This window comes from Geospiza fortis, unplaced genomic scaffold (genome assembly GCF_000277835.1).
Source record: "Geospiza fortis unplaced genomic scaffold, GeoFor_1.0 scaffold157, whole genome shotgun sequence".
NCBI classification, from domain to species: domain Eukaryota; kingdom Metazoa; phylum Chordata; class Aves; order Passeriformes; family Thraupidae; genus Geospiza; species Geospiza fortis.
The window spans coordinates 1396001-1417317 of NW_005054314.1; the positions used below are offsets into that span (position 1 = coordinate 1396001).

Consider the following 21317-nt stretch of genomic DNA (forward strand, 5'->3'; position numbering starts at 1 on the left):
TCCACGTGCTGTGGGGTGTCAGGGGAGAGGGGCCAGGGTGGTTCAGTCACTGCTTGGAGCAGAGTGGGGCTCAAGGCAAGGGAGTCTGCACAGCAGAGGCTCAGCTAATGCTCCCACGCAGGCCACAGGTTCCCTGGAAGATATGCAAGGCTCAGACTTGGAATTTCACGTTAAAGAGGGACTTGGCTGTATGACATTTAGATGAGTTGAATTTATGCCCAGCTTTTGTGCTGTCTCCTGAGCCAACACCTGTGCTCACAGCAGTGAGACCCAGACACTTTGATCTGCCTGGCTGAGCTGTGCCAGCAGAGCCCAGCAGTACTTCCAGTTACAAAGCAGGGGAATCACCCGTGCTGAGCTCTCTGCAGGTGCTGGGGCTGCCACACTGGCAAGCTCTGGGTCAGACAGAGCTTAGAACTGCTGAGAAACTGAGAAAAGCACTTTGTAGCAGAGCTTGGTTTGGCATGCACTGAGGTTGGCATTTTTGTAACTGCAGGAAGTTGTACAGCGCCAGTGACTGTCCCAGGTTTCATTAATCTCAAAAATGAGTCACAAATACATCCTAGAAGTTCTGACTTAAGTGTTCAATTATATTTAGGAGCCCTGACAACAGCATTGTCCAGTGGCACTAGCAGCAGACCCAGGACGGTTTAGATCTGAGTTTTCTCTAATGCATGGCTCAGATGAGGGTCGTGGTGGCTATCACAGAGCACACCTCTTTGTTGATGACCAAGATCTTAAACTCTTGTTAATAAAAAAAAAAGCCCCCTGCCGTGGTGGCTGTGTGATATGTTAATTAACATCACCCCTGTGGTAACATCCACCTGCAAGAAGAGCAGAGGAGGAAATGTCCTCATCTTTCAACAAGTGAAAGCTGATGTTGACAGCAAGGTTTACATGAAATCCCCATTTCCAACAGCACAGCTCCATAGCTCAAAGAGCAAGGGATGCATCACAGCAGAGGGGATGTTTGCAGAGACCCCTCTTAGGCCAGCTGAAGCATGTGGAAAATAACCACAATAAATCAGCTTCTCAGGCATCATGTGTCTTCAGGAGCTCAAATAGCTTGTCTCCAAAAGCTCTTCTATTTCTCTCAGACACAGCAGTTGGCCTAATAAAATCTAGTGCCTGAACACCTGGCTTTGCCTCTCTCCTCAGAACACTGCAGTGCCAGAGGCAGTGCCTATTTTTAATGTAAGTGATGGGCAGGCAGCAGGTCCTCCCTCTTGCCTTCACTTCAAGGACAGCCTTCAGGAAAACACTGCCTTAATAAGAGAGCGCTGCCAAGGACCAATGCCTAGTAGGAAAAATTTGGTATTTTCTGCAGGACCAAGAAAATTAAACTGTGTGAATGACAGGAAGACAGATCCCCATTGTCCTGCAGGCTGCCTGGATTGAACCTTGCTGCTGAAGAAGGAAACAGCCTGTAATGTTGCCCACCTGAAAGTCATAAGCAGAGTAGGGAGGCAGGTGAGGAGTGCTGTGGTAGTAGGAGTTATAGGATGTCACTTGTGGCCTGGAGTAGTAGGTCACTGAAGGGTGTGCATTTTCAACACTGCAGTTCAGCGTAGGGAGGGAAGGAGTCTGTCAAAACAAAAAGAAGAGAATCTGAGGCTGCAAACCCAGTCACAGAAAGCTGAGAGCTGAATGAAAGCAGAAATTATTCAAAGGAGCACTGTGTGTCTTTAGATGTCAACTCTGTTGCATTGGCAACTGGCAATCCAGTTCCCTCTCAGGCAGCAGCTACGCTCCAAGGTCACTTCATTCCACAGCCACTGATTGTTTCAGATTCCAAACCAGCTGGCAGTAGCCCAGTGCACACCAGTACTCACACAAAACAGATTTACTTCTTCACAAGTAGGAGAAATTATTCATTACTTCCAGATTACTCTGCTACTTGGTGCATTTTGTGCATTGCTGCTCATTTCTATACATCTTTGTTTGCAGAGGCTCTCTGGTGTGGCTCAAATCTCAAAGGGCTGTGATGCACAGCTGGGAATGTGTCTCCTGTTTTATTTGGGAAGATATTGGTGAGTTTGAAAAGAGTTCAGTGTTCTGAAACAACGTACCCTTAGTGCAGGGCCCAAGATTTCTTTGTAAGAAAACCATATAGCCAGGACAACAAATCTCTTTTCTGTGTGAATATTTTTGCGTTATTCCAAATTAGTCACAAGCAACTGAAAAAGCCCCAAATGTATGTGTTGAACATCCAGTTCTATTCCTTCATTGTGCTGTTTAGAACAAAAGCGTATGGAAGGTAACAGGCAGCCTGGTTAAGTAAAGGTATTTCAAAGGTCACATTACTAGAACAGTATTTTTTTCATTATCTGAAGTTTGATTTTGATCCCCACTTCACCCTCTCAGCTATTGACATGATGAAATTAGATGGAGAGTTTCATCCTGACACAGCTGCTTAAACAGTCTGTAAAGTTCAGATTGCTACTACAAAATCAACAATTAATGAGCAACCACCACACTTTTCCTTGTAGAATGTGAACACTATGAAAAGGAAGATAAATTTTAAAGAAAGAGCTTATTTTCAATCATCCTGGTATTGCCAATGCCTCTCTGATGGTTCCTTTTGAAAATACAGTCTCCCAGTTCTGTTAACATTTTCTAACTGTGCTCAGTTGGTGACAAGATCAGAAAAGTGAATAACTTCCACTTTTTCATTATAGTTATTTCTTGCCCTTCTTCCTACCCTGACTGATGTAATGCATAGATCATTTGCATTGAAACACCAATAGTTTTCATGATAATTTTTAAAGGCAATTTGCTTGATTTGTTTTCTTTAATGCCCTGAGAAATTGATATCCTCTTACCATGTCTTTAAAGCCTCCAAGTATTGCTGCTGTGATGATCCCAAGGAACAGCCCCACTATGTTCAGAATTGTTGCTGACCAGAGCAAATGGTAAAGGTGGATGATGTCCTGGCAGCTGCTGACATCAATGTACTCATAGTACCCTCCAGAAATCTCTACTCTGCTAGATTAGGGAAAAAACCAACAGTAATGATTAAAAAAATGCACCACATATCATAAAACCTAAGCACTACTGCCGGACAGTAAAATGCATTCTGCAACTCAGTGATAACCTGGCCCTTACTGAGGGAATGGGGATAAAGCCTCCTGGATCCCATGCTTGTGGCATCCACAGTCTCCCTGCACAGAGGGACCTCTGAAACAAATTACTTGCTCTGTCCTGAAACAGATGACTTTGTGTCTCAACCTGCCAGTTATTTCTTTAATCTGAAATTTCCACAGAGGTCCTGGAGGCTTACCAAGGACAAACCAGTCTGGAATTACCTTGGGAAATCAGAGTGTGCCCGAGGAGCAGCAGCTGCCCCCAGGCAGTGCTGGCTGCTCCCCAGAGCCCCAGGGAGGGGCAGCTGGGTGGGATGCAGGGGCCAGCACAGCTCCTGCCTGGCTCGCAGGGCTTGGCCACCAAGCAGCTCCAGCTCCAGCTCCAGCTCCAGCTCCAGCTCCAGCTCCAGCCCCTCACTGCTCTACAACAGCCTGGCACCTCGTCCTTCTGCTCACACTCTGAACCTTTTCCACACGCAGAAAAGAGAGAGAAAATTCAGTCAAATCTGGTTAGGGCATTATTTTGGAAAAGGAAAAGCAACCCCTGCAGCACGTGGGCTGAAGTCTTGCAGCAGAATTCTTCAGGAATGACCTCTCTGGCTGCCGGGTGGGGAACAGGCTGGCCTTCAGCACAGCTTATCAGATGTAGTGGCCTGCAGCAAATAGCCCTTCAGAAAACATATTTATCAGGGACAAACAGCACCAAGAGCTTATGAATGACTTATCTCCCAGCTCACATGCAGGGTTAGGCTCAAAGCACATGAGAGCTTGGAGGAAAGGGGGAAGAACTGGCTCATATTTAAGGTCAAGAAGCAGGAGACCCAGGTTCAGCTCCTCAGCAGACTCCACAAGGCCTGTAGGAAACTGCCCCTTTCACAAGAGTCACCCTCCTCTGCTGATTACCCAACTTCTGCCTCTTTACCCTTTTTACTCCCACATTTCATTTAAGGAGGCCACTGCGGGAGACATCACAACGAGGAGATGAGGATTTCAAGCAGAATCGAGGCACCACAGGCTACAGAAACCCGTGTGCTGGCTGGCACAACCTCTGTGTAACCTGAGCACTCCGTGACCCTCTAATAAAACCTGTGTGTGCTGTTTGCAAGTGCTCGTTCCTATGGAGATTGTGAGAGCCGGGATCCCTCAGAGAACATCCCGTGTTATTCTGTGCGTCCTGAGCAGCAGGAAGGGGCTTGTCCTGCTGCCAGAGCCAGGGTTCCCAGCATTAGGAACAATGCAGGATTGCTGTCACGTTTGCCGTGATTTCCATGCCTTACATGTGCACTAACCAGTCTGGAGTGTCCGTGCCTCTCTTACTGACACACCATCCTGCACCTCCTCAATGCAGGATGTTTGTGTGGTACTAAGCAAGATTAAAATAACAACAACTGATATCTTCCATCAGTAGAAGAGAAAATGGGTCGGGGGGGTTCCAGAACCGGGACTGGGGGAAAAAACCCAAAATATCAACGAAACCAAAAGAAAAAGAAATACAGAAAAGTATCAAGCTTTTCCATTCCATTCCATTCCATTCCATTCCATTCCATTCCAATCAGTTCTCTCTCTAATCAGTATCCTCCCTTCAGCCAGTAAAAAGGGATTGTGTTCTGTAAACTACCCAAGGAGAGCAAGAGCTTCACACTTCTTTCACACACACAAAGTCCTACAGGGACCGGGTCACACTTCCCAGCACAGGGAACCACCCACCCTCTCGCAGCAGCAGCTTTCGATCTTCCTGCACCACAGTCAATGATATAAGTGGAGGCCAGCCCAGCTAAGTACTCTGAGAAATGCTAAGCCTGAAACAGCCCCAGGCAAGAGCCAGCAGTAAAAAAATCAATTTATTAATGCCTTGCTAACACACACTGGATACTCCACAAGGTATAAGCAGCACATGCTGTAAATTAAGCTGGCTTAGGCACAGTAGCCAGATCTCAGTGATGTGAATCCTCTGCAGTGGTTCTCGGTTGGGAACCACCTTCTGCCTCACTGCACAGGGCTGGTTCGCCTTCCATCCCCGTGTGAGCATGACAGACACTCACTGGGCAGAGAGGACACTGGTTCATGAAGGCACAGATGGCACCAGCCTGCCAACTCTCCTCTCTGCTAGCAGGGTGGGGAATGGAATGGTGGCAAGGAAAAGAAGAACAGTGTCCCAGGTTTTTTTGCATCTTCTATATTCTCAAAGAAAAAAACCAAAACCCAGTGCCAACAGAGAAGGAAGGTGTTAAGACAAGCAACACTCAATAGTGGAAAACCTGAGGAGGACACCAAGCACGAAAGTCATGGAAATTCCTGTGGTCTCATTTTTCCAGCTGGGCTCACCCATAGCTGGGACGGCCTTGGTGTCTTTCACACCCACTTTACTTGGTTAGCTTTTGTCTGGGACTCCTCCTTGCTAACAAACACAGCTCGAGGTCCCTTCCCACAACATCTGCCATTAAGTGATACTATCCTCCAAAAGAGCTGCAAGCTACTGGCAAGGAGCATGACCACTGCTCCCCTTCCCACGGCCAGGAGTGGCATTTTTGGCTTACTTCCCACAGTTGTACAGGTCACAGCAGAAGCAGGTGTTGGTTTTTATTTTCGGTGTGCAGGGGGCGCGGCGCTGTGGGTGACAGACCGCCTGCGTGAATACAGAAAAAAACCACATAAAGCACAGAACAACACCATCCCCAAAGACAGTTTCTGCTGCTGTCTGGCCTGCTCTACATGTAGAATTCTCAATGATCTCCACGTTAGCCCCAGGCAGATTTTTCTTTCCTTATCTTGCTCCCACAAAGCCCTCCTATGGGAACAGAGATGCACAGGGCTGGAGCAGAGCATTTTCCTTTTGCTACAGGGAGCTCACAGACAAGCACGTGCCTGCAGAGGAAGGAGATTCTGCAACTCCTGCAAGCAGCCAGGGCCTTGCTGAACTAACCCACCTCACCCCAGGGCAAGGCAGAGCAGAGAGCTGTCAACAGCATGGCCCACACTGAGAGCAGATTCCAATAGTGGTGCAGAACTGACCAAAGTGTTAATTGTGCATGCCTGAGGGTGGTAACACACATGGACCTGAAAAGAGCACGGACCACTCCCACACTGCTGTGTAGCATTTAACTTTGCACCCTCCAGCAGGCCTTCTAATTTAGTATATAATGGTTATTCAGAACTACCTAACTACCTGTGGAATTGTGAGGAAAACTCTAAGAGACAATCAGTGCTCAGCAAAGGCAGACAGACATCCATCCACACAACCAGTATGTGGCAGGATCATCCATCCCCAACAGGCTTCTCTTTGGAGAAGACAACAGGAGAGGTGCAGAGGCTGGTACTTCTTGCTCATATACACGGAGATTATTGCTGTCTCAAACCTTAACCCACCACCCAGCTCCTATGAGTGCACAGCTGAAGACCTAGAGAAACTGGTGAATTTTCCTATCCTACATCCCCTTCTCTCCATCTGCTCTGTCACTACTGAGGCAGCACATGGAAAACCCCCCTCCTGAGTGCTCCAGCACCCTGCTCCCACCCCAGGCCCAGCCTCCCACCCCCTCCAGGACACTGGAGCAGGTTCCTGCCCCTGCTCCAAGCAGCTGGGCCCTTGGCAGGGCTCAGCAGGAGCTGCTCTCACCTCAGGTGGGGTGGTGCTCTTGGAGTAGTACTGACAGCGCCCCGCGTACAGCGGCCGCAGGTCCTGCAGAGAGAAAGCACCAGGCTCAGCAAAACCAAACCCACTGAAAGGGGCTGGGGAAGGGAACACACTTTAGAGAGACCCTGATCTCACACCAGCCCCTCAGTGCAGCCAGAGCTCTGCAGCCCCCACCCCAGTGCCCTGGGTGATGTCTAACCCTGGTCCTTCGGGGCATGGAATTGTTACAGCCAGCATGGGAGGAGCAGTCTCTTAAGCTGGGCTCTTTGGGTGACAGTGGCCATCCTGACCTGAACAGACACATCCCAGGTCTGTTTGACCTATTTCTGAGGGCTCTTCTTGCTGAATCATAGCAATTTTTCATTAATTGTTCACAAATTTGTCCTTCCTGTGCTCTTCAGTGTCCTGTGGGAAGGCTCTGGTGGATCATCACCATTCCAGCCTGCAAACATGCATTAATGCCTCCCTGTGTGGCAGCTTTATCTCCAAGGCAAAGCCTCATGGAAAGCAATGCCAGACCTGTATCCACACCAGCGAGCCCTTCCCAGGAGCAGCCAGACTGGCTCTCCAGGTGTCTGAGCCAAAGCTCGGGCTGGCAGGGCAGTGGCAGCAGCTGGCAACAGGAACAATCCCTCGGGCTGGCATGGCAGGAGCAGGTTTCCAGCAAGGTGGTGACATTTTAGGACTGTCAGGTGGTAAAGTAAGGCCAAAAGCCCACCAGTTCATCAAGAGGCAGAAACCAAAGCCTCTCTCTGTCATCACAGCTGCTCAGCTCTGGGTGCCTCAGCCACCCCCAGAGCCAGCCGGGAGGAGCTGCCAGCTCATGCCACAACCCAACCCATGAGGTCACACCCTCCCAAAGGGGGTCAGAGGTGGCCCAGACTTGCTGGTTTCATCCAGACAGACAGACAGACACCCATCACACACGTGAGAGCAGCTGCCCTTTGCTCTGCCAGCAAATCCTGCCATCCGACCGCCTTCCACCACTGGAATACTCAGGGGCAGGAAAGAAGAGCCAGCTTCACAAGGAGCATGACCAGCCAGCTGACACAGGGAGTTTCCATCTCATGGGTAATTCTGACCTTCTGAAATTCCTTTCTGTTCTGATACAAATAAACTCCAAATGTGTCTTTTTAATCCCTTTTTACCAAAAATTTCAAAAAAAGTCCTCAAACTGCAGAGTTGCAGGACAAAAAACCTGTTTGCAGCTACAAATTTCAATCAAAAAGCTGAAATTGAATTGTGTCTTTTTATTTCTATAACAATAACTAAAGCTTCAGCACATCCCACTGTACTAGTGATTGGTCATGACAGCAGTATCTCATAATTTTTTAAGTCACCAAATGGAAACTGAGAACCTACTGCAAGTGTTTCCTGTTTATACTGGAATGTTTCAGTGAGCTTCGTATCAAATTGCTTCATTCTACTCCAGCATCCAGTGATTCCCTCTGCATTAAGAACCAGCTCTGCCAACATTTAAAACAAAATAGATGCTACTGCTCATATCTTGTCCCTTGGCAGTAGCTGTAATTCACATTACATCTTAAGTGTTCTCATACTCAATAAACACATAAAGCCAAAAATATCCCCAAAGCAAAGCTTTAAGATCTTAGCGCTTTCCACTCATTTAAAATATTTTTTAAAAAATGATACAATTTTTCTAAAGCTTGTGATTTAAAGCAGCATTCAGCACACGATACATATTTACAGGGTTTGATGTGGGCTGATAGAGGCTTGCAGACCCATCAGTTGTTTTCTCAGAGCGCAAGCACTGCAGGACTTTGTTTCCCTGGCAGCACTTACGATGTGTCTGGCAGCAAAGACGCCGTCCACAATGGCACAGCAGAACGCGGCGATCACACCAAAGCTGATGAAGACGATCGATGCAACCAGCTGAGAAAGGAAAACAAAGCAAAGTATCACCTGCCTCTCGCTCAGTGATCAGGGCCCTCTGCACAGGGATGTGCAAGGCGCAGTCCATAAGCCCTGGAGCAATCAGTGACCCAGATGCTGGCCCGGCTGCACAGCCTGCCCTGGCTGAAGGCACTGGCTGTGTGTCTGCTCTGGCAGCAGTAGGAACATTGTGCCAGACTGGCTCTCTGGGGACTTGATAGAGTAATGCAGGTTTTTTCATGACTCCAATAGGCTAAACTTGGGCTGAGGATACATCTCCTCTCCTGGCTGCTGCTGTCCTTAACTCTCCCCTGGAGAGACAGAGGATTTCTCCTCTCCTCACCCTGGAGTGCTGTGGGGAGCAGCTCCTGTGAGCACATCTGAGCTGTGAGGATGCAGGAGAGTGTGAACCTCTCTGCTGGGACTGCGCCCTCAGGGAGCAGCACCGGGATGCAGGCACAAGCACACAGCCATGAGAGCAGAGGGCAGTGCCCAGCCCATGCCATGGGTGCTGCACACCCTCACAGCAGCCTGGCTGGGCTCCTGGTGCCAGGCTGTGCCAAGCACAGTCCATCCAGCTCCCACTAGAGAGAGACTTCCCTCCATCTGCAGCTTGAGAAGGGCAGTCACACAGGCATGACCCTTTTCCACTGGCCCCATCCTGTCTGTTCTTAAAATTAGGGTGAAAGCATTCAGCAGGTAAAGCAGAAATAATCTCCAATCCAGGTATGAGAAACAATGTCTATCCTCACTATACCACTTCAAACACCACCTCTGATAAGAGCCCTGCTCAGCTGGGGGAGTGCTGATGAAGATCTGATGATGAAATGCACCAGAGCTGACACAGCCCCTGCCACACCTGGGCTCAGCTCAGCTGCTGCCCCTGGGCTCCTGAGCAGCTCCTCACACAGAGCTCCCAACACTGACCCCAGTCCGACCTGCCAAAGCACACTGGGGGTATCAGCAGGGCTGCAGGGGGAGGGCATGCACAGCATTCAGACAGCCAGGGTCACCAAATGCAGCCTGGGGAACAGCTTTCAATATTACTTCACATATATTGAAATATGTTATTTCAATCTGTTGACAGTATTTCAGTGTAAAGAATGGGAAGCTCCGCGGTGGTTTTCCAACTCTGGTGACTGAAATCTTCAAGTGTCAGCTGCTGGCAGCTGTAAGAACTGTTTCTCCATGAGTACAAAGGTGACTCTGGTCATGGGGGAGCTGTAAGCAATAGTCAAAATCTCTACACCCCAAATACAAAGCTAACAGTTATCCTGGCCAGCACTGCAGATACCTCGGGTCTCCTGACTTGGGGATGTTTGTTTTAAAGATCCAGGTACTAAGTTTGCTTGAAAACCTTGGCTGCTGCCACTGCCCAAGGATCCAGCTCTCAGAAAAACAAGCCAACCCCCCAGACAAATACAATCCAGAAGGATTCTATCTGTGTTTTTAAAGTACATCAGGATTTTTAGGTTAATCACACTGTTATCTACATCTCCCTAGGTAAAACCAGATTTTGTTCCAGTATCCTTGTGTACAGACCAGATCAGCTTGAACAATGACTGGAGGTGCCAGAGGGCTCACTTGGGGCAGTGGAAATGGCTTATTTAAAAATGAGAGAAAATAAAATGGTTTTCTAGATGAGGCAAGCATTCAAGGCACAGCATTCACTGGACCTGCAGCAGCAGAGAGAGCAGGCTGTGGAAGGATCCCAGGGACCACATGAAGGTGCCATGGCCACAACAGGCTACCACTGCAATATTAGATGCTGTGCCACAAAGTACTTGCAGATGGCAGCAGGTGACAAGTTTTCCAGGACCAGATCCTACAGTGACCCTGTTTCTGTCAGCTGCAAACTCCTGCATTTCTTCCCCACTCAGCCCCACCCTTGGCATGCCTGGCTCCCAACTCACACCATCCATTACAAGGTCACACTGTCTCACTACCAAACCACGGAAACCACACAAGCACAGAAAGTTCACTTTTGGTGGAAAACATGGGGTTTACTGTCTTTTGTTTCATACACACATGAAAGAGGATATTTGCCCTAAATAGCATGAGCCTTGGAGATGGGAAGTGAGCCAAACACTAAATATATACAATTAGGGAATTTGTCAGTCATCTCTACTCACAGACAGGAGCTGCTAATATGGTGATTTAAAATAAATACAAAGTTAATGATACTTTCATAACAGCCCTACCAAGAGGTAAGTATCTGATGCTCACTTTATTTACACACAGTTTTCTCCTTCTCAGATGTAGAAAGAAAAGCCTGAAAACCAAACACTGTGAATTTATGGTAGAGGAAAAAATCAAACAGCAAATAGAAATATACAAATGGAAAGGAATGAAAAAGAAGAAATGTCTTTAGAAAGAATGTCTTTACAAACAAACTGTGGGCCTGATGGTAGATAAGGCCAGATATGGAGAGAAGAAAGAAGCAATGGGGAGAACCATAAATTCCATAGGAATTCCACTAATTGACGCAGACTGTTACTCACTGGAGACTGTGCTAAATCTCTGGATTTAGAGAGAAAGAACAGAAACGCAAGGAAAAAGAAAAACAGGGTGTGTATACATTAGAAGGGGGTATTAGGTGTTTTGGGAAGTCTACACCTCTCATGTACCTCAGCCAATGGGGAAAGAGAGAGAGAAATGAGGCTGGGAAATGAGGATAAAAAAGAGGCTGTGTCCCCTAAAAATTTTGAGAGACCCCAGGAGAAATGACACATGGCTTCTCCCTTTATTCAATAAAGTTACAGGACTCCTCTGTCTCCTTTTGGACATAAATCTCTAGAGTTTGTGCATCAATTTTGTTGGCAAAATTAATTTTAAAAATCTTAGTTTTCAACTTGCTAACAAGATTATTATTTTTGATTTGGGGTTGATAATACTTTTACTGTAGCAAGCAGAAGTCCCTCTCTAGAGCTGTGAGATGTTATTGACTGATCCTCACTCTGTAACTCCAGTCAGCCACACCCAGCAGCATTCAGACAGCAAAAGACAAACTTGGTTTGGGTAGAGCAGGAGTGTCCTGGGCTGAGGTTCCCTTTAGGTGATGGTACAGCCCCAGATGGGCTGTGAGGTTCTGGTTCTTACTCTTCCATGGCACAGATGAGTGCCATAAAGGTGTGTGAACTGCTGACTCCTCGCTTGGAAGCTGCTGAGTGGGCAGCGGGGTGTGTGCCAGAGCTGCTTGGGCACAAAAGCTCTCCCTTCCCTTCTGGGGCATGGCATGGAAGTCAGTACACCTGAGTGGGAAAAACCAGAGAAAAACCAGAGAGGTCTGCTCCTGTCAGCAGCTGGGGGAGTGAGAAGTGCTCCTGCAGGTGAGCTCTCCCCATCAGCCACACTGGCTGGCTCCACTCCTCACACTCACCAGAGTCAGACAGGTGTTCTGTCACCTCACAGACAGGAACCTGCACCAGAACACAGCTGCACAAGCTGCTTGTGGCTTCTCTGCCTTCAGCTGCACAAGAAGCCAGACCAAGGCTGCCTTTTAGCAAACCAGGACACAGGCGAAGTGCAGAGAGGTTGAAAAAAATAAATCCTCCACGGCCAGTGGTATCATGGAAACATGCAATGGACAAAGCTGCTGCTGTGAAGTGCTCCTGGGTAAGGAGGACATGTGACTAAAGCACAGGGACAATAAGTGACAGCTACTGCATGTCCTCTCTGCCATCAGAGTGGAGACAGCCCGCTGCCAGCCCAGGCAGCAGTGATGCAATCCCTGCAAAGCTGGGTCATGAATGTTTTTTAGGACAGAAAATGACAGAGAGATGAAAAAAATAAGCTCAGGCCACCCAGGGCTCTTCAGAATAATCAAACAAGTCAGAGCCACACTGCCACTCGTGGGCACTCCTGTGAAGAGTCCAGGACTGGCACAATATGGTCATTGCTCAACCACACACTGACATGCTGCTAATACATGATGAGCAAGAGGCTGAAACCCTGATAGGGCAGAAAGAACAGGGATATGTTCCTCCTGCAGAGCCAGGGTGAAAACAACAAAAATATCCACTGGGAAACCCACCTCCCCTGCGCCCTGTCTGCCTGTGGGAAATGTCCTCTCCTGCAGGGTCTGCCTCACCCTCTCCTCCATGCAGACAGGATGCTATGTGCAAAGCAAAGGCAGCACAGAGGCAGACTCTGGGTTTGGGCAGGAATTTCTCCCCTCTGCCTTTGCAGAACCTGCCTTGGCCTTGGTCAGCAGCACACAGGGCAAGCCTGAGCCCTGAGCCCCCTCCAGGCCTGCCCCAGCAGGCAGCAGGACAGGCTGCAGGGACAGCCCCAGCTCCCTGGGCCCTCTGCAGCCCCAGAGCAGCAAGGCTGGAGGGATCTCACTGCCAGGGCCTGGGGCTGGCACCGGCCAGGGGGCTGCAGCCCAGCAAGGCAGGAGGCAGAGTGCCCAGGGGGCTGCTCCTGGGCTGCCAGGAACCATCCCCAGCTCTCAGGAGGCATGCAACACTGCCCTGGAAGAGTTAGGAAAACTCTTTACACACAGTATTTGGGTTACTGACATTTTTAGGAAAGTTTTTATAAAGAACTTACCATTTGTCTTTTGTTTTCTATCAAGTTTGATCCAATTATTCCAAGGAACGACCCAAAACCAAGCTGAAAAACAATGTAGTGTTAGCATTTAGTTCAGGATGATACCCAACATATTTTTCAAACAGACAGAATACAATTAAATCCAGAAGCAGCAAAAGAACTTTCTGCTGATGTGCGAGGTCTTTTCCTTCAGCAAGAAATCAGTGGAGCCTCTCATTAGCAGGAACTATCAGGTGTAGCCCACATATGACACTAAAAGCATGTGTAAAACCAAAAGGATGAGTTCTGAATTCCATGCCCCCAGTGATGCTGAGGAATGGCTGGTGGATGAGGATGTGCATTGCTGTCTTGGAGCAACCCTACAAACACTCAGGAGCCTCCAGATGCAAACCTAGCAGCACCAGTGCACTAAAACCTCCAGGACCAGGATTCTGTGACCTCACTGAGCTTGGGAGCCACCCCCTCAGCTCTCAGCTCAGAGTTCCTCAATGTGAAACATGAAATAAAGGAAATTTATACTTTGGAAGATTTAGCAGTTTTCTGTCTTCTCTTACTCCTCCCTCATTTCCAGGGGTGAGGATGCATCAGCCAGGCTGTTCTACCAGAAGAGCTCACACTGGCCCAACAGAATAAGGCACTGCAGCAAAAGTACCATCTTTTCTGGCTGCTGTAACTCACAACACTCATTTCAGCTCAGTGAAGTCAGCCAGGAGAGCAACTCCCCACCTCCCTTCTCCATAGCCTTAAGCTACACTAAGAAGAATTTTCTAGGACAGAGCACACCTCAGCCAGGACAGAAACAGGGACTTCAAGCAGGAACCATGGACTAAGAGGGGAGATGCAAAAATAGAATTGTGTCACACTGAGAAAGGTCTTTGGTTGGTGCAGAGCACATTCAACCCCATTTCCGTGGGTTGGCAAAATGAGAAACACTGGAAAAGTCCTACAGCTGAATCTGACATACTAAGGAGAGGCAAATCCAGACAACAGAGCAAGGGCCAGTGAAGATCCATGTGAGAATGCCCAATAACTGGCCAGCTCCCCAGGAAGGAAAACAAGGCATGAGACAAGCTGTAGAGATTCAAAAATGAGTCAACTAACCTGGAATCAATTCTTTGAGATGCAGGAATAGAAAACAAAGGTTTGATGAATCCAGTACTAACAGGCAGAGGCACGTGCAGAGATCAGCAGACACAGATGTGATGTAAACTTGGGCTTCAGCCTTCCCTTGCCCTGCTTGAGCCCAGCAGCCTTTGGTGCAGTGCTGCAGGCAGGGAGGGCAGCTGGCTGAGCAGCAGGGATTAAAGTGGAGCAGCTGATCAGGCTGCTGCTCCCCCACTGCCTGGCTGGCACTCTGAGCTCCTGCAGACCCCTGTCCCCACAGCAGGCACCGGGAAGCCAGGGTTTGCTTACCACTGGGGGGACTGACAGGCAGGGCAGAGAGCCAGGGCACTGCTGAACTGCCCCTCACTGACCTGCCAGGGCTTCTGGGTTTATTATTTAGCTCAGGCAAACAACACCCCCACCTTCCTAAAGTAACAGATTTATAGTTCACGTCCAAGCAAAAAAAAATTTGGGACATCCAGGTATTAGCAGTGATGTGGATCCAGGTGTAATTTTCAATCTGGTGATATTTAGCAGAAGGAACTTGTGTGGTAACACGCACCTAAGGCAAATGCCCAAGAAAAATGTTTTGTGTCCTTTGAGCTTTAAGAGAAATATCCACATGGTGTTTCAGAGCAGCCTCAAAACAAAAAGTGAAATGCTTTAGATAATTTAAGATAATTCAAAAAGAAGAAATTAGAGCAAGTCTGTACATCCAGCAGGTGAAGACCAAAAAAATTGGTGGATCCTCATTAACAGGAATTCTCATTGCACTAATGGAAGAACTACTCATTCTTCTATGGATTGGACAAAGAGATCTCAGTAATGTTCCTCAGTTACATCATTTATTTGCTGGCGGATGTGATCCCCTGGGATATCTGTCTGAAAGGAGGACAGGACACAAAGTGAATGTGCTTTTCCAGAGTAAAGCCCCAAGCCAACATCCTTGGCAAGGAACCATCACAGAAGAGGTTTGCCAGTGCAAGCCCAAGAAAGGTCAGTAATTCACACAGATTCTGGCAGCTGCTGTAACTTGGAGACAACACACAGATCTCACAGTCTCACTTCCACAGGGCTCCTTGTCTCCTGCACCCGAGCATTACTCTTGTCTGCTGAACATCACTGCTGTGCTCTGGGCTCCCCTGTCCCAGCTCCGTCACCCAGCCACAGGTGAGGACATTTCCCACACAGACACAGCTCAGGTATTCCCTGATGCAGCTGAGAAGGTGTGGGTGGTCATGGAGGAGGGTGAAGGCACCCTACAGGATGTCTCTGAACCCTCTGCTTCAGCTTCTCCAGTTCTATCAATGAGGAACTGAGCTGCTAGAGAAAAACCAACTTCAAACCCTCAAAAAACCCAACCAAACATAATCCTACTGATGTGTGGAAGGTCTCCAATGCCTGATTCTGTCCTTCCTTGGAAGCAGAGGCCTGGGAAGATAATCCCCTGCATGGAAGCAAACATCTTTGCATCTTCCTCCTCACACAAGAGGTGCTTGCCCAAGAAACACAAGCTGAAGGAGGAAAGAAGGGTGGTTTAGGCATGGCAGCAATGAGACATCTGATGTCTGAGCTCAAGAAGAATTTGGACAATGCCCTCAAGCACATGGTGTGATTCCTGGGGCTGTCCTGGAGTTGGGTTTGATGATTCTGATGGGTGTCTTCCAGCTCAGAGTATCCTGTGACTTTATGACTCTATGTTCCATAAGATGATTCCAGCCATGGAACTGCTCCACACAGAGAAATCACCCAGCATACAAAGAGACTTCTGGCTCTATCTGCTTGAGGACAACTCATGGAACACTCATTCACTGCAGCCAGCCCTTTTTCCCCAGTAAAGGGAGAAATCCCAGCTTGTTATGAAACATCAGCTATTTTAAGCACCTTCTGAAGCACCCAGCAGCACACTGCAATGTTTCCCTGTGCAGCGAGACAGGTGAGGTCATCACACATTTCCACAGAGCAGATTAATGAACCTAGGTGGGGAATTTGGTGACAAACACAAATTGCCAGGGTGCCTCTGAATAAAGAAACTCAACGCCCTTCCCAAGCCCAGGACTTCATTAATTCCTTGAGCAGACAAAGCCTTAGAAAAGCGAAAGGGATGCTGACGTTCCTGAGCCATAAATAGCTCAGAGATGTCAAGGGGACGTGAGCAGCAGACTCTGCCCATTTGCATCATCTGCAGGACCTGCTCTGGAGCACGAGGCTCTACTCAGGCTGGCACAGTGCAGAGTAGGTGGGGAGAGTCTGGAGCCAGTCTGTCATCCTTCTCAACACCTTCCTTCTATACTTCTCTTCAAAAGAGATCAGGCCTAAATGCAGGAGATGGTGGGACAAACCAGAAACCCTAAACCAAAGAGGCACAACATAATCCATAACAATGTTCCACACTGCAATGGCTGTAAAGGGGCTTTCTTCAGCTGTAGAAGAACTTGGGCAATGAAAGTATAAACCTCCCTGAGATCAGCAATGCATGGCAAATAAATCATACAGCAGTAAGACAAGAACAAGTCCCCACCTGGTTTTCTGGAATTGTTTCAAGCCTCCAAATTCAAGGCTCCAAATCAAATGTACAGCATCCTACAGCTGCTACACCAGGAGCCTCTAGCTGGGGCTACTGGCTGCATTTAATCTGCTGAGACACCTAATTTGATTGCAGTTCAGTGCTTCTTTTTCAGCATGCCTCAGACATGCACAGGAACAGAGCAGAACTTGCTGTCCAGCTCCTGTTAGAGCTCTGCTCCTGCCAGGAGGGTTGTGACATACCTGCCCCTCATGCTTCTGTAAGAGAGCATACATCTAATGGCAGGAAGGCTGGACGCCTGTGGTCTTCTCTAAATTAAGCCATGTGAAGCTAAAAGATGTTTCTTTCCCATTTTCAGCTGCTGGTAACAAAAAAGAAGAAATGGATGTGCTCGTGGCTTTGATGTACATGCTCCCCTGGCAAGCTGCCACAGCTCCTCATCCAGGAATTCCAATTTGTTAAACACTTCTGCAAGTAAACTTTATGACCACAAGTTCATGTTACCAGTATTTCAAACCCTGGTCTCTCAACTGCTTTTGGCAGTAAGGTCCTTCTTTGCCTTCTGCCTGGGCTTAGTGTGATCTATGTAAACAAAGAAATTCTAAAGTTGCTTCAACTGACATAAAATCTATTTATCTGTCTCCCCACTACCTCAAAATCAGGTTATTACCTAAGCTCAGAGGAAGCTGCCACTTGGATGGGATTTTTGCATGGGAATGTGCAGCAGGTGCAAAATAATAATAAAACAAATAAATCAAATGGTAATGAAGTAGCTGAGCAAAATATTCAGGACAAAATCACCCTTTATAACATTTTCAGCATTACAAGGGACTTTGTAGGCAATAAGTTTTCTAGACCTACCTAGGAGTTCTATACTTACAATAACCCCTGGGTAATAACCTCCAACAGTCACATTTTGGGTTCTTGTTGTAGCAGCTAGGCCCACCGTTAGAATTAACACTGACACAATGAGGAGAGTCACAGTTACGTAGAGGGAATTTCTTTTTCTTCTATTGAACGACCCTAAAAACACACACACACAACAGAATTTGCTGATTCCATCTGGGGAGAGTCACAGCGCCACAAATTTCTCCTCCCACTGCCAACGACGCCACGGTGAATTTCCCTTCTTCTGACTTGAGAATATTTTTGGGTTTGCCTGTCACTTTTCACCTTCACTAACATTGCTCTGACGTAGATGAAGAGAGCCTTAAGAACTGCAGCTCTGCAAAGCTCATTTAGATATACTGGAGTCTCCCAGCCCCTCTAGCCTGGAGCAATTGAGCTAATGAGAAATATTCACATTAGACATTTATACACTTTCTGATCTGTCTACTTGCATCAGGCTAAATAACCCCACTGCATGTTCTGAGAGGGGAATTTTGACTGTAATCATAAGGCATCCACAGTTTTCCATGCAAATAAAACATCACCAGTAACAGCCACTTCTCCTCTACTTTCAGCAAGGACCAGGTATTTTTAGATGCTTGAATAATGAATTTGTGGATTAGTAAAACTCATCTACAGCTGCCTGATGATGAGGTTTTTTTTTCTTTTCTATATTTATAGATCTCCCAAATGAGCATAAACATAAAAGAGTGATTCCACCAGCCAAGAGGAAAGCTGGCTGTGACACTACACTCAGCAACATCTTCAGGATGTGTTTGGTCTGCATGTGCTTTGCCATCTTTGTGTCACTTTGTGGAACAATCCTTTTGATCATATTCCATATATTATGTAGATACAGCCCAGCACCTGCAAGAATGGCTGGGATGATAATGGATTGTGGGGCCCCTGCCTGAATCCCTGTGGGCTGCTGGGGCCACCCTGAGTCCCATTCCCACAGCCTGGGGCTCTCCAGCAGGCGCTGGGAGCAGGTAAGGGTATTCCCAGCTCCCAGCACTTCTTTGGGGGTTTCAGGGAAGAGCAGGAACATGTCCCAAGGGCAAGGAGCAGCTTTCACCACTGCAGAGAGCATTCCCTGAAGCAAACTGCCTTGGGAATCTCCCTGGCAGCCTGGGCACAGTGAGGTAAAACAGAAAGGCCCTGGGGGAAGACTTGGTCAAACCAAGCACAAACTCCTAGTCCAAACTCTCCAGAAAGAGGAGCACACCAGGCCCTGCTGGGCAGCTTTCTGTCTCAGAGATGCACACCCCAGGTGCCCCCAGGCCCTTCTGTAGGATCTGTGTGTTTATGCCCAGCAGATCCTTTCACCCCAAAGATGATGCAGCCACACCAAGCCACACAGGCTGCTACAAAGGATCTCCCTTCCTCCACAGGGACAGCTCTGCACCTGCTCTGCACAGCAGCTCCCCCCTGCTCCCCCATCCCTGCTCCAGCTCCAGGGGCTGTGCTGATGGCAGCAGGGCTCCTTCTCCATGCTCTGGGCTGCCATGGGCACGGGGCTGGATCATTTCACCCACTGATGAGCTTGAAATCACAGACAAGGGCTAAACTTGGGGCTTAAAGACCCAACAGAAGGAGAGCACAAAATCACAGAAGGGTAAGGTTGGAAAAGACCACTGGAGGTCATCTAGTCCAACCTGCCTGCCCTACGTGAAAGGCAAGCGAGGTTTATAAAATAAAATAAAGCACCATCTTTTCTGATTGACCTGCTGTCTCTGCAAGGAAAGCTCTCCACCCACAACCCTTCTGCTCATGTTCCAGAGCACAGGTCTGACTGCACCACTGGGACATCACTGGTCCTAAGAGCAAGGAGCCTGACAACTGCCTGGTCCTTTGCTGGAATAAATAGCTAGATAGTTGCTCATTTCAAACAAAAAAAAAAATTAAATAACTGCTAGAGAACACCAAGATTCAGGCTGGATATTTTATCAATGATCCTTAGTCTTTCAAGCCATGTTTTATGGGCTGGAGATAAAGGTACGTGACTGTTTGCTGCAGGTCACATTTGGGGTTACTCTCCTACATCTGCCAAATAAGTTAATAATAGAAAATCTAGGCTTCTAAATCACTCAAAAATCATTAAGAGATGAAGTCATTCTGTATGTACTGCCTCACAAATACTATCATTGTGCCACACTTCAGTTTCAATGTAACCATTTAAACGCAAGTGTCCCATAAACATCTTAAAAAATCCATAACAGTGGGACCAAAACTGGAGAAAATTTGCTGTTTCTTACATAGATCAATTCTGAACGGCGAGAAAGGATGAATCCATCTTGCTGGAATTACCAAACTTCTGATTACTGCTGTGGTTTGGCTGGCAAATGAGCAGAGGGTAAATAAGCCCAGCCAGGGGTTCCTCACACAGCTCCAGCGGGCAGGGTCGGGCTGGGGGGTGCTGTGGGCACTTACACACCCCAGCCAGTGCTCCTGCACTGCCATCACAAATGCTGCCAAAAGTTACCACGAAAACCACTCTAAAAGGAGTGTCTTGAAACACCATGTACAGATGCTGTAGTTGTTTCAGCACCATCATGTTTTTCACTCTTAATTTCTATGTTGTTTCCCAGCTTAGGACTGGCACACACCAACATTCAATAGAGAACAGAAACGTAATGTTTCAACTAGAAATTTTCTCAAAGCTTTTCAATATTCCTCATAAGATTACAAAAAAAAAACATTTAAAAACTTTTATTTCAAGTTCAGACAAAATCAGCCATAATCTTCTAACTTGATATTGAAAAGAGATGTGAAACTGAGGAGACAATGTGACTACCTCCACTTCAGCTCTATGTTGGGATATTCATTACATTTTTTCCTTCTCAGAAAACACCTTGCTATGCATGTAGACAGAAAGTGGTTTTGTACTTGTGTAAGGATGCCTGCAGCTGCTTCAGCATACAGACTCATACCCAGTATATCTCTAATAGCTGCTGAAGGGCTGCTCTGACAAAATCCTCTCCCTCAACGTTAATTTCTGCTGAAAGTATTCCCCATCAGATCATTTTCCTGTGTGCTCTTGAGCTTGGTATAGTTTATGCACAGAAGCTGAGCTATGGCAGCTTTGCCATCTCTGCTTTTAAGAGACAGCAATAGCCTTTTCTCTGGGATTTATCCCAAACAGATACCCCAAAACTTGCCGTGCTTACCGCAACATAAGTAGACAAGGTGATCCAAAACACTGTGCTGAACTCTGTTAGGGAGCTGTAAAGAAATTTATGCCATCCATAGCCTTGCTATTGCTTTTGCTAAAATGGCACTCCAAACGGGCACTGGTTTTAGAATGATCGTTTTTCTTTTAAGCATCAGAAACATCCTCTTGTTATATTTGCCCTATAAGCCACTCTAAAGACAAGGCTGTAGCAGGTTTTTCCAGATTACTTTAAAAGTTTGCAATAATGCATATCTTTGAACTGCCCTTGATTCACTTTTTTTTTTCCCCCGATTATTAGAAGAAAATGGACAAGATGGCACAGAAACACGACCGACTTCTCCATCTTGTTCTTTGGGGGAAAAGCCAGAAGCGAAGAATAGGCACAGAGTAGCAGCTCAAGGAAGAAGCCCGCTCCAACTTTCACCCCGGGAGAGCCGGGGGCAGATGGCACCGAGCCTCCCTCTC

General features: G+C 47.5%; 1 protein-coding gene across 1 annotated transcript in view; it reads right to left on the bottom strand.

Moving 5' to 3' along the window:
* Positions 1-21317, bottom strand: part of TMEM255A (transmembrane protein 255A) — a 25368-nt gene that overhangs the window by 3193 nt on the left and 858 nt on the right. The window contains exons 2-9 of the mRNA XM_014306586.2: positions 20848-20902; positions 17673-17815; positions 13162-13224; positions 8521-8610; positions 6700-6762; positions 5621-5709; positions 2823-2985; positions 1441-1584 (exon numbers count right to left, since the gene is read on the bottom strand). Coding sequence (XP_014162061.2) covers positions 1441-1584; positions 2823-2985; positions 5621-5709; positions 6700-6762; positions 8521-8610; positions 13162-13224; positions 17673-17815; positions 20848-20902 — 810 coding nt within the window. The remainder of the gene's footprint in view (positions 1-1440; positions 1585-2822; positions 2986-5620; positions 5710-6699; positions 6763-8520; positions 8611-13161; positions 13225-17672; positions 17816-20847; positions 20903-21317) is intronic.